The 13909-nt window shown below is 40.2% G+C and overlaps 1 protein-coding gene across 1 annotated transcript in view; it reads right to left on the minus strand.

Annotated features, from left to right (window-relative positions):
• Window positions 1-13909, minus strand: part of LOC148360620 (dolichyl-diphosphooligosaccharide--protein glycosyltransferase subunit TUSC3) — a 97835-nt gene that overhangs the window by 12072 nt on the left and 71854 nt on the right. Inside the window, exon 7 of the mRNA XM_088341490.1 lies at window positions 4468-4531. Coding sequence (XP_088197616.1) covers window positions 4468-4531 — 64 coding nt within the window. The remainder of the gene's footprint in view (window positions 1-4467; window positions 4532-13909) is intronic.

The raw sequence follows: 13909 nt of genomic DNA on the forward strand, positions 1-13909 counted from the left end.
CTCATACCCCATTTTCTTCATCTCTGTATTCCGCCAGTAATGTTTTTTTTTGTAATTAAATTTGAACAAGTGAATAGTTGGAAATTGTTTGATTTCGTCTTGTAAATTGTTCCAAAGTTTGACTCCACACACAGACACATACATACTTTTCCTGGTGGTTCTCACCTTTGGGATTATGAATTTACTACACCCCATAAGTTATAATTTCCCTCTTTCCGAATAAATACTTTTGGGATGTTTTCTGGCACTATGTTTTTGTTGACCTTAAATAGCAGTTGTGCAGTGAAAAATTTTACTAAATCGTCCCATTTTAATCATTTGTACTGCAGGAATAAAATATGAGTATGATCTCGATATCCTACCCTGTGTATGGTTCTAATTGCACGTTTTTGGAGGATAAAAAGGGGCTTTAGTGAACTTTTGTAATTATTGCCCCAGACCTCTGCATAATATGTTAAGTATGGCAGAACTATAGAACAATATAATCAATACAATGCATTATAGTAATAGTTAGTATCTTATATTTTCAGTTGCAGGAAGATCTTCCCATCACAATTTAACACTGGTAAACGCTACCTTTATTTTTTTGCATTACCTGTTATAAATATCCATAATTCATATAAAAGTTTTAAACTAATACACATTTCAAAGTGCTCTGTTTAGTTGTAGTAGTTGTAACATGCACCTGTCGTCTTGGGTGCAACCTGTAGGGGGCAATGACGTTTCATAGGACAATGCCATAAAAACTAATGCCAGCTGCTGCTGTTAATCACCAGACAAGAAGAAATGAAATGGCAAAGGAAAGCACCCAGAGAGCAGTATCGGCATAATATTTTTAGCAGATTTATTGAGAAAACATTCACCCAAAATTCAAGCACTTTGCGGTCCTTGAAAACAAAAAAATTAAAATTCAACCATTTTCAAATATTTCAAGCGGTCGTATGAAACCTGGATGTTGCTGCCATTGTCAAGTGATTAAAATAAATAAATAAACCTTGTAAAATCACTCTGGTTTGTTCATTATCTTATTCATCCTTCAATTAGGTATTTTTAAAAGTAATATTTTTTCAAAACTTGTCAATATTGAATTGTATTGTAACTTGGTGCTTCCGGATTTTCCCAAGCGTTATCAAGTCGTGCATTTGCATATCATTTTCCAAACTAGACGCGTAGAGAACACAAGAAAAATGGATAAGTGTTTAGGAACCAAGCCAAAACCTCAGCCCCAGAAGAGAGATTCAAAAGAAGCGAACTAAATTTATGACGCTACAAAACGTAAATGTACGTTAAAAGCATCGTGGAAAGAAGAGTTCACGCGGCTTGTAGCAGACGACGCAACACAAAAATTGCATGAATGAAGATGAGTAAATACAGGTACATATCAGGGAAAACAGTGATGTCACATACATGCAATGAATGTTATAAGTAGATTTATAATAAACTTAATTTTAAAGTGTTGTTCTGATTATCAATCCTTATTACTTTGCAACAATGTTTTTGTTTTTGCGATGAGTTGTCTTATTGTGTTTCAAGTTGTGAAAAATGGGGCAGGCAACTTTTCAGAGTTGTCTGCCCTGGTGTCCTGTAAATTATTGTCATGAGTTTCAGACACCGCTTAATCATTTACGAGTTATTTAAAAAGTGATCATTTTCTAATTTAGCCTATATTAAAACGCACTGTTGCTTCATATAAAATCATTTCTGAAATGGATTTTTTCGAGAAATCGGGTTTATTTCATAGTCCTGAAAAAAGCAATTTAGAGATAACCGTTTTTGCATGAAAAAAACAAAAACCTAGAAAAATTGTTTTTATCCGTTCATGATTTAAATGCTTTAATGATTTAAGAGTTATTTAAAGGATAATCGTTTTCTAACTCAGTCAATATTTTATGTACTGTCGTTTTCATGTAGAATAATAATCGTATTATTCAATCATCCTAAAAAAAATTGTTGTCATACATCATAAAAAAGACCTCCAAAACTAGTTTTTGTTTGGTCATTACCTCGATCGTCCTTCAATGATTTAAGTGTAAATCTCTGCCATTCATCTTTTGGGGAATCATCATGTTGTTTTCTTTCATTGTCCTAAAAATTGTGTGTGTGCGTTTGAGGGCGTTTTTTTTACTGTTATTCAAGCAATTAACCATCTCTGAAATTTGTTTTTGTCAGTTTATTATCTTAATCGTCCTTTGATGATTAGTGTTTGGCAAAAGAGATTGCATTTAATGACACTTTTTTGTTCCGACTGTTATACTTCACTTTTGTTCCTTATTTTGACGACTATGCACTGTGTAAATCATTGTCACTATTGAAATGAAATGATCTGGATTTATATAGCGCTTTTCAAGTCAATGACTTCCCAAAGCGCTTTACAATGTGCTCCACATTTCCCAATAGCGGACTTGCAGCCATGTAAGGCGCTAACCTGCTTATTGGGGGTTCAGTGTCTTACCCAAGGACACTTCGACATGTAACACGAGCCAGGATTCGAACTGGGATCCATCCCTTGATCCCAAGACGAGCGCTCTACCTCCTGAGCTACTGGCCGATATTGTTTCTGTCCTTTTCATACCATGCTTTTTGTAACCTAGAAGATTTAATTAAAGTAAGAGCTTTTACAAAAGGTTGGAATTTTCTATTTGAGGTTTGGGTCCAGGCCTGGAACTAACCAATGTTTTTAATAATCAATGAGTCGGTCCACGTACCTCCTGTGTGTAGTTTTCATGTTCTCCCCATGCTTGGGTGGGTTTCCTCCGGGCACTCCGGCTTCCTCCCACATTCCAAAGACATGCATTTCAGGTGGATTGGCCGGTCCAAATTGTCCCTAGGTGTGAATGAGCGAGCGAGTTGTCTGTCCCTGTGTGCCCTCTGATTGGCTGGCAACCAGTTCAGGGTGTCCCCTGCCCACTGCCCGAGGATGGCTGGGATGGGCTCCAGCACCCCCGTGACCCTACTGAGGATAAGCGGTGCAGATAATGGATGGATGAGTCGGTCCATTAATCCGATTTTTATTTGCCTCCTACATTTGAAAATTAAAGTTTTAGACATATATAATGCAAAAAACACCAGCCTTTTCTACAATATAAAACGATAAAAATTCAGGTGTTTGTCAAATAATTCAATAAACAAATATTCAAAGGTGCGCTATACACCTGCAAATGTATAGATTCCTACCACCTTATCCAAAAGATCATTTAACATTAGACATCTCATACAAAATAAAAACGAAGAAAGAGCAATAAATAAACTCTTAGGTGTAGCAAAAAATATTAAAAATGTAAACCCACTTTTCAAAATGTTGTCAACAAATTGTTTTTTGTTAAATCTTTGGATATGATAAACATTGCCGATGTGCAAATCATATGTATTATGCTTAAGAATCTGCCCTTTGTGCCAAGATGAACATGTCAATATTATTGTTCTATTTACTATACATTTTATTACTTTATTTTCATGTGATTTCTTCTGTATTTCTGCATCACTTAGTTTCTTTAAACATAGTTTACAGTGTTTGACTGTTTTATGCCAAATTGTTTTGGAATTATGCAAAAACAGTATTTAAAAAAGGTTGAACACTTAGATACTAAAAACGGACTCAAAGCGCCCTCCCACGGACGAAAGTGGTACTACAACTCTAAACTTCAGATTGAGATTAAGAGACTTATTCACATTGATTTAACGTGATAAATCCCGCGAGACGATAGATCGATGGGGTAATTAGTTGCCGACACTTTAAATAGTCGATTTTAATCGATTCTTTGTTGCGGCCCTAGTTGAGTCAATTGATGTCTTCTTCCCTTATTCTGAATGTTTACTAAACTATGAACGTTGAAAGCAGGAAGTTATTCGATGCAGGCTTCGGATTGGCTGCCGAGTATGCAAATTGCCAAACGAACCGAAATTACGAAATTCCCAAACCGAACGAAGATTTCGAATTTGAAAAAAAAAAATCTTACGTTTTTTTTTTCCCTGAAAAAGTTGTCAGCCACGTTTTCAGACACTGCAAATGTACTGATTAGCAATTTTTCTGACCACGAGTCGACAAAAAATTCGACACCCTAATCAGGCAAAACCGAACAGCACAAGTAAGCAAATGTGGTGCCGCAGCAGGTGCGAACTGGCGCCGGTGATCCACCCTGGGGACAAACACAATAGCTCAAATTGAATGGCGTCATTAGCCGCACGCAGCAGCACGACAAGTACAAATACGCACAACGTCTATTTCAAACGAGCAAACAGCCGATCATAGGGGCTGGAATTCTCAACCGATGAAAAACAGGTGAGCGGAGGACAAGCTTTCCGAAAAACGACCCAGCTTTCGTCTTGAGTAAACTAATACCAATGCGAATATTCCGATGTTGTTTCCGAATACTGACCAGACGAGATGTGGTAGACCGCACGGACTTGTTTAATTGATTCGCCGCACAATCGGCGTCTGCGGGCAAAAACATATCGGCAAAAGGATACTCAGGAGAAGGATGATGTGAGACTCGGCCACAAATTGAGCTTGGCTGCTTCCGTGGATGTAACTCTGCAAGACAAACAGGGAGAAGGTAAAAATACTTTGGGGTCTAAGTAGCAGACCTCTCACGTGTGGGAGAGCTATAAATTGGCTAACGGTAGGAGAAAAATCAGGCAAAGACTTGTTATGTTTTTAACCAGCTGCAACGGGGAGAGTAGCATAGAGGACAAGCAACTGGCTCGTCCACACTCACTCACTCTGGGTCACCCCCCGTCTGCTTCTGTGTTTTATTGAAACCACAAGACATAGGAAAAGTACTGGTATGTTGAAACAGAGACAAAAGACAACCCCCATGGAAAAGTACTGACACTTTTAAAAAAAAGACAGGAAGACTAAGAGACGGCAACATCTCGAGCATATACGTTTAAGCCTACTTTACAGTGTCACAAAAAAAACAAATCAAATGAAATCAAAATGTTTTTATACAGAAGACTCCCCACATCTAGTTTGCTTGTCCCATTTCCTACACTCCCTTGTCCCTTCTTCAAACCGCATTACGATTTGGATTCATACGCCGTCATGTTCCACTAGAGGGCGCCGATTTACCCTCTTATCACACAGGAAACAATGACACAAGGTAAAGATGAAATACATAGAAATACATTTTTTGAGCTTAAAAAAAGTAGCACTATAACAAGTGCTAGAGGGGGAAAAAAGTAAATGTATTTTTGTGAGAGATATACAAGATATAAACTCTCGGTTGGCAGAATTATTCAGATAAAAACACTTATTGAAGTTTTAACCTCCCTCGCGAATGGAGCGAGCACGCCCCAGCTGCCATCTTCCCAGGTTCCCCGGGCCGTACTGACAACATCCGGTGAGTAGGCGTGGTTTATTGATTCCACACATAAACAGGAAATGAAGTCACACATAAGCGCGACTTCACATTAAAATAAAATTGAGAAACGTATTTACAAATAATGGAATTAGACTGATCTTTGAAACGTGACTATGTGTGTGTGATGATTGTTTTTATATTAGGAATATAAAAACAGGTGAATTTCATAGCATGGAAGTCTGAGAAATACACAACCAAAAACAGCCAACTTTACAATTTTTCCTCAAATAGTTGTGATATTTCAAAAATCAAGATATAATTGTTAGAAATATATGTACAGTGGAACCTCGGTTTTCGAACGCCTCTCAGTTCGAACAAATCGGTTCTCGACCAAAAATTTCGAGAAATTCTTGGTTCGCTTTTCGTTCCAAAAATCGGAGTTCGAACGCCGGTACACTAGGGGCGATGCTGAGCGGCGTACGAGTGTAGATTGCCCCCACCCCTCGTGAAGAACTGTTGTCACGGCAACGCGCACTCCTTCTCTGCTTTCGTTTTTCAAAAGCGGTGAAGGGAGTGTTTTAACTCCTAATTATGCCTCGGAAGAAGGTTGGTGCAAGCAGCAAAGTTGCTACAGGTGAAAAAAGAGGAGTAGTGCGTACAACTATTGCATTTAAGAAATCTCATCTCATCTCATTAGCCGTACCGCTTATCCTCAGTAGGGTTGCGGGGGGCTGGAGCCCATCCCAGCAATCATCGGGCAGTGGGCAGGGGACACCCTGAACTGGTTGCCAGCCAATCGCAGGGCACACAGGGACAGACAACTCATTCGCTCATTCACACCTAGGGACAATTTGGACCGGCCAATTCACCTGAAATGCATGTCTTTAGCAGCACGGCGGCGCAGTGGTTAGCGCTTGTGCGGCACAGTTCATGTCATGGGAACCTGTCGTGGGTTCAAATCCAGCTCCAGACTTTCTGTGCGGAGTTTGTATGTTCTCCCCGTGCTTGCGTGGGTTTCCTCCGGGCACTCCGGTTTCCTCCCACATTCCAAAGACATGCATTTAAGAAATAAATAATAGCAAAATATGAAGAAGGTGTGCGAGTTTTCCTTCTTTCAGGAATACAGCATGGCTTCTGCAGACAACCTCAAGGTAAGAAAGCCTACTCATAACTCTTTTCTTTATCCTTTAACCGCTCACCACTTGTTGTGGAGACCCGAGTGCTAAATGACGTGTAAACGACCTGATTTTTTTATTTTTACACGTTCATGTCAGCGTAATCTTTCGTACGGAAGGTTACGCTAACGCGAACGTAAGATTAGCCTGGGTTAGCTTCATGTTTACTTTCGTGGTAAACATTTAGGGTGTTGGAACGGATTAAAACAATTTTACATTACTTAAATGGGAAAAAACGACTTTGGTGATCGTACAAATCGGTTTTCGTACAAAGAAATGGAACGGATTATGGACACCTCGCTCCTTCACGCTTCAATTATCACTGGTTAATTCTTTCACCAGAAAAAATAAAAAAAATCTTTCAAAAGACCACCGGAGAACGATACGGTCCGCCAAGATTCACGCCAATTGGCCAGCACCTCTAGAGACTTGAGATTTCCGATGCCGATTGACCAATTTATATCATTGCGTCTCTCATACTGTACTGTGACAGACACCTGCTCTGTGTTCTTCTGCATCTCGCTAAGAAGAGGTTGTGTCTTGCACACTTAGTCATGCAGCCTAAACCCTTCTTTTCTCTCGCTCTCTCTCTCTCTGGGGGGTTGGAGCAAGGCTTTTAATCAAGGTGTGCAAAACAAGAAAAAGACTTATTTAAAATCTAACCTGCGTCTATTTTCTTTCTTTCTCTCTCTTTCAGTCAACAAGTCCAATTTAATGAAGGCGCTCCAAAAATAAACATCGATTAATCTAAAATGCTGCTTAGGATTAGAATCCTACAGTCTCACATCGACTCAAACTTTTCACTCTGCAGTGTGGAATATGTTTTTTTTTCTGGCCCTCGTTGCAGCGTTCTCCCCACCATAAGACATCAAAGACGTGCAAAAGTGATGGATTTAAACTGTAAATATGTTATTCTACTGTTGCATACTGTGTGCCATTCTTGCTTAGTGTGCCATTCTCGCCTAGTTCAATAGTAGTAATATTGTTGATACGATAACATGTTGTTGTGAGTGAAAACAGGTCAACTGTTTTTTTCTCACTCCCCTCTCCCTTTAGCAGAAGAGACCTTATGTAAATTAGGGCGTTCCTAATACAATAAAAAGGCAAGGACAACGGAGACTGCTTCAGAGTGAGTTGGTAGACTGTAACTGGGCAGTCTCTGGTCATTCTCCTTGCAAGTAAGTTATACTCACGTCTCTGTGTTTTCTTTGAGTGCAGGTTTTATTACAAGTGTTGGGGTTAACCTAACTAAAAGGAAAACTTTGAGGGTTTTTGTCACGGCATCCTGTAAATACCGATTCACAATTGGCTAAACTCCCTCCCACAATTCTCATTTGCTCTCTTTTTGTTCAATTCAAAATTGATCTAAACATACCATTTTCCTTATTTGTTTGACCAGCCTTTTGGAGGTTTTTGGGTACCTGTAGGACCAAGATGCCGGACAAATAGGTCAGTTTCTTTTAAGTGAAGCTCATGTTATGTCAAATAAATGCACATTTTTTTGACCTACAAATATTTTTTAAAACCGCATGTTTATGTGATAGGTCATGTATTTTGAACATTATCTAGAACAAAAATGTTTTGTTTTTACAACTATAAGGCGCTAAATAATACAAACCTTCCATTTAAGATTTAAATTTGACAAAATTGAGAACAGGCGAGAGACAGGAGGGAGTGTTTAGCCTCCTACTGCTCACCCAATCAAATTGCTCTAGGTGCTCTGCTAGGGTTTTGGGGTATTTACATTTCGTTTTGTTGATTTTTATCAAAATTGTTTTGTGATCAATTTCAAGGGTTGCAGTGTTGCTTAAGGGAGAAGCAAATACGACAACAACACATGAATCTGCGTGGCCCCCAAAAATAAAATAAAAATAACTACAGTGTTTGTGGTAGAACCGTGCAAATTAAGTCTCAAATATCCTGATCCGCTATAGGTTTGCACCGCTTTGTCATGAAGATGAAAATATTCCCATGGCTGAATTCCTTTCCCACAATTACCTCTTTAATTTGTTTAGCTATGGGTCACAAGGCTTGCAGTGATGCTATAGGGAGAAGCAAGAATATTATCCCCCAAAAAATAATACAAAGAACTCAATGGCATTATTACCCTCGCTAAGCAATATGGCTGTAGCCAATCGATGATCGGGACTATTATTGAGATTAAGAGTTAACTAAAGCAACGAGGCGAAGGGCATGGCAATCCTCAAAACTGGGAGTTTTAAATTCAGGTTTAATTCGAATCTGCCTTCTCTCTGCATCCACCCACTAACTCCACTGCGCCAGCTCAAGTCACCTCACACCAAATTCAATTCAACGTAATTTCTATTTCACATTTTTATCAAATCATGGACCTGCATGTGGCGATCTGCTTTAAGAATGTGTTCCAGTTGGTGCTTACTACTTTTGTTACCCACGAAATTGGCTTTTTTATTATAGTACAGAAATTATGCCACATAAGTAGTACCAAATATATACCATTTTGTTGTTTTAGTATTTCTATCCGGTGTATTGGGGTTTTGGAATAAATTATCGAATTAGCATAGGTTTATTTCCCTCGTTATACAGCTTTTTCACGGAACGGATTCTTGTCGTTTCCCGGAAATTTACTACATTGCACTTTTCAGACAATTACATATCAAGGGTCCTCTCAGACCTGATGTCTTCTGGCAGACTGTTCAATAAGGGAGGATGAAAGTGGCTGAAATCTGCCTCACTGTACGTTTTGGACCTCACCAATAACAGAAAAAACAACGTTGCCAAAGGACCTCAAAGCCCATGAGGCCTGATATGATAGCAGTAAGACAGCAGAGATGGTCCTAGACATTTAAAAACTATAAAGAGCATCTTAAAATCGATCCTGAGAGGCAAGGGGAGCCAATTCAGCAATTTTAAAACTGATGTAATGCAGCCTTGCAATTTTCTTTTTCGGGAATCCAGAGAGCAGGGAATTGCAATAATCGAAATGAGAGGTGGTAAAAGCCCCTCACAATTGATCCTGAAATGCAATAAGAGCCAACGCAGTAATTTTAAAAACTGGTGTCATGTGCTCCCACCCCTGTCTGTAAGCAAACATGCTGCTGGATTTTGCAACAGTTGCAGGCTTGTGGGGAGTCCGGCGAGCAGGGAATTACAATGATGGAAACAAGAGGGGATACATGCACAGGGATTTTAAAACTGGTGTAATGTAACCCCCACCCACTGGCCCACCTTTTGAGGGAGCCGGTTGAGCAGGGAATTACATATATTGAAACAAAATGTGATAAAAGCACCTTAAAATAAAAAAAAAATATAAAAAAAAAATAAAAAAATCAAGTGTTTGCTTTATTCTGATTTCGAAATCTTCGTTTGGTTTGGAAATTTGCATACTCGGCAGCCAATCGGAAGCCTGCGTCGAATAACTTCGTGCTTCCGGGCTTTCCTGAGCGTTATAAAGTCGTGCATTTGCATATCGTTTTCCAAAGTACACAGAGTGTCAGAACCAGAACAGGATCAGGACCCAATCGCGTGACGTTCTCGCACAAGCCTTTATTTTACGGGAAACGGGGAGTCATGCATATTAGGTAGCTGGTCCGACGAAAGAGACCGACGAGACCGATTCCAATTGCCCGAGTTGATATCGGAAATATGGGGTCGATACCGGACAGGAAGTGACAATCAGGATAGATAACGGATCAGTATATCGAAAATTAACAGGAAAAACTACACGTGAACAAAAACTGGAGAAAATAATAAACAGGTCAAAAACAGACGAAACTAAACTGGAACCTGAAATTAAACAGGACAACAATAAACGGGAACAATACCAGACTGGAGATATCACAGGAAAACAGGACCAAGTCAGAACCCACGTCTTGTGGGGCAGAAGTTCGTTTGATGGGCTGCCACTGAAGCAAGAGAGCGCTGAGTTTTATATAAACAGAATCTCTCAACGAGCCGCAGCTGGCACCACACAGGCGGGGCCAATTGGGCACCATGGCAACAGTGACACACACGGGCGGGGCCAATTGGGCACCATGGCAACCGTGACACACACGGGCGGGGCCAATTGGGCACCACGGCAACCGTGGCACAAGGGCGGGGCCAATTGGGCACCTCGGCAACCGTGACACACAGGCGCGGCAAATTGGGCGCCATGGCAACCTTGACACAGAGAACACAAGAAAAATGGAGACGTGGTTAGGAATCAACCCACACCCTCAGCACCAGAACAAAGATTCAAAAAAGCTAACAAAATTGATGACGCTACAAAACGTAAGGGTACAGAAAAACATCGTTGAAAGGGGAGTTCACGTTGCTTGTAGAAGACGACGCAACACATTGCACGAATGAAGATAAGTCAATACAGGTACCGTAAATTCCGGACTAGAAGGCGCTACTTTTTTCCCCTAACTTTCATGTTTTGCACGGATGAACGAAAAATGAGGGGCGGAACAAACGCGGGGTGCCGAGTTTAAGTGGGGACCTCTAAAGGTGAGGGACAGACAAAGAAAGAAGAGGGGGTAAAAAGTTGCGTGAGTAAATGTGTTCATCTGATATATTTTTCCCACCCTTACCTTTGGAAATATACACTTTTTTTCTTGGATTACTTTCAACAGGACCCGGACTCTGCAGGTCTGCATCGAACCTTAACTACCGGTATCATTTTCCGTTCATTTCGCCGGCTGTGATTTTTGGACTGTGGACTTTAATGAAGGACGTTTAGTTTCAATCGCGGGACTTGAAGTCAGGTTTGGGTTAATTTTGTGTTTGAGTTACATGTTTAAATGTGGGCGCATGCGGCTTATATACAGGTGCGGCTTGTGTAGGTACAAAATCGGTTTTCCTCTTAAAATGTGGTGGGTGCGGCTTATAATCAGGTGCGCTCTATAGTCCGGAATTTGCGGTACATACTTTTCAGAGTTGTCCTCCCTGGTGTCCGCTAACCTTTTGTTATGAGTTTCAGACACTGCAAATTGTTGTTTTTTTTTTTTAAATATGTGAAATAAAGTTAAGCCCGAAATATGACAAAATGTGTTTCATATACGCCTAGTGTTTATTGGGTAGGTGTGTTTTTTTGCCCTCCTCAACTTAGACCCAGAGAAACACTTAATAATTCAATCAAATTCAACATCTTGACACATGACGGAATCACCCACTTATTTTTGCAGCACGCACATTGCAAAATCCTCTCACGAGGTCCCTGAGCTGAAAATAAGTGAGCCGGACAGAATTTGCAATTTTCCCCTCATTACCTGCCATTGACGGATATATCCGTTAACGGCAACAAATATGTCAATGCCAATGACGTGTGTGGCCGTCACGGGGAGTGAACGAGTTAATAAACATCGACCGGCGCGACTGAAAATCCGATTCCTAAACAAAAAAAGAACCGATGTGTGAAACAAGAGGAATTAGAAGTTTTCGGTGTTTCGCTTCGAAGCACGTACGTCGTTTTCGGTGACTAAACAATTCGCTTTTTTCAGGAGTGAAGAGAGAAACGAGGGGGGACGAAGAACAAATTGAAAAAGAAATGGTGGCGTTGAAGAAAGAGTTCGGGCAATGTTGAACTGGAGTGGCAATACGGCGGAAAAACGGGCAGTCTGTGAGGAAAAGACACAAAAAAACAAGGGGGGTGATCAATTCTTGCTATTTTAAAACTGAACAACAGGGAAAGAAAGTTTCTCACATTGAAACTATCAGCAGTGTGTGACTAAATGAGTTTTAAGGATTTCCTTTATTTTGGTTTTGCAGTTTTAATCGTAAAAGGAAAGTAGTACAGAATTGGGCAATCGAAACTCCTGTGAGGAGTTTGCATGTTCTCCCCGTGCCTGCGTGGGTTTCCTCCGGGCACTCCGGTTTCCTCTCCCACATTCCAAAAACATGCGTGTCCAAAGTGTCCTTATGTGTAAATGAGTGAGTGGATGGTTGTCTGTCCCTGAGTGCCCTGCGATTGGCTGGCAACCAGTTCAGGGTGTTCCCCGCCCACTGCCCGAAAATAGCTGGGATGGATGGATGGTACAGAATTGGGCAGCACGGCGGCGCAGTGGTTAGCGCGTGTGCAGCACAGTTCTGAGGTCATGAGATCGAAACTCCTGTGTGGAGTTTGCATGTTCTTCCCGTGCCTGCGTGGGTTTCCTATGGGCACTGTGGTTTCCTGCCAAATTCCCAAAACTGCTTTTTTCTTTTCTTACTTTTTTTCAATCCATTCTTTTATCTTTATTCTTTTTCCGTTTTACTTTTTTTCCCCACGTTTTTCTTTTGTTTTGTCTTTCCTTCTTTTTCCCTATCTTTTGTTTGAATTATTTTTACTTTTCTAATCTCTCCTTTTACCCCTTTTTTGGTTTTCCTTCATTGGTTTACTTTTTTTCTAGTCTTCTGGTTTTCTTTTTTTTCTTGTATTTCTCTTTTCTTCACAGTTTTCTTCTGAATTTCCTTGCCCATTTTTATTTGTTCTTTTGTCTTCCTTTTTTTCTCTTTTCATTTTCTTCCTTTTCCCTTCTTTCTGTTTTCTTCCTTTTTTTTTTTTTTACTTTTCTTTTTTTTGTCATTTGTTTCAGATTTTTATTTCTAGCTTGGGAAAAAATAGGGAAAAAATGGTCACATGGAGTCTTTTTAGCAGTTGTTCCTGCCCATTGCCAGAAGACAGCTGGGATGGGCTCCAGCACCCCCGCGACCCTACTGAGGATAAGCGGTGCAGATAATGGATGGATGGATGTAAAGTACAGAATTTAAAGCGCAGACATAAAAGATAAGATTTTGCCACAAATCAATTTAGAGATAAGTGGTCGTTAAATAACTATTGCGACGATTAAATTGATTAGTAACATGACTCATAAAATAACTAACTAATTTCAATTCTCCTGGAGAAGAGATGCAAAATATTTATCTGGCTGATAGTTATCGAACTGATAACGGCCAAATATGACGCAAGTTATCATTTCTCATTTGAACATAATTGGATTTTTTTTATTGAAAACACAATTTGGTCGTGTCTCCTCTTCTACTTCATAATGTGCTCAAGGGATCGAAAGCATAAACGATCGATAGCGAAATAGCTTTCAAGAATTTATCGTTCTCATTCATGGTTCGTACACCTTTTGCATGGTCAAATTCAAAGTTGCCATCTTGCTGCTAGCACATACTTCATGCGAGTTTGATCCGTTTCCTTTTCTGTAATGTACAATCTTTTTGTGCCAATGGGCTGCTATAAACTGACATCAATTCTGCCATTTTGCTTCAATAATGCATGCGCAGTTTGGCTACGTCACACTTGTTGACAAACACGGAAAGGTTTCTACGGGTGTTAGATTGTCATGATTACTGATGCGAGGCACCTGCCTCGGACGCTGATTGGCTGCTTATCTCTTTTTAAACCCCCGTCTTCTTGTCACCCGTTTTCAGTCCGTCTGTGAACCTCAGCTCACGCTAGGCAAGCCTTTTTGACTCTGACTTTCT

The sequence above is a fragment of the Urocampus carinirostris genome, chromosome 8, assembly GCF_059441175.1.
Source record: "Urocampus carinirostris isolate Australia breed hairy pipefish chromosome 8, RoL_Ucar_1.0, whole genome shotgun sequence".
Taxonomy (NCBI): Eukaryota; Metazoa; Chordata; class Actinopteri; order Syngnathiformes; family Syngnathidae; genus Urocampus; species Urocampus carinirostris.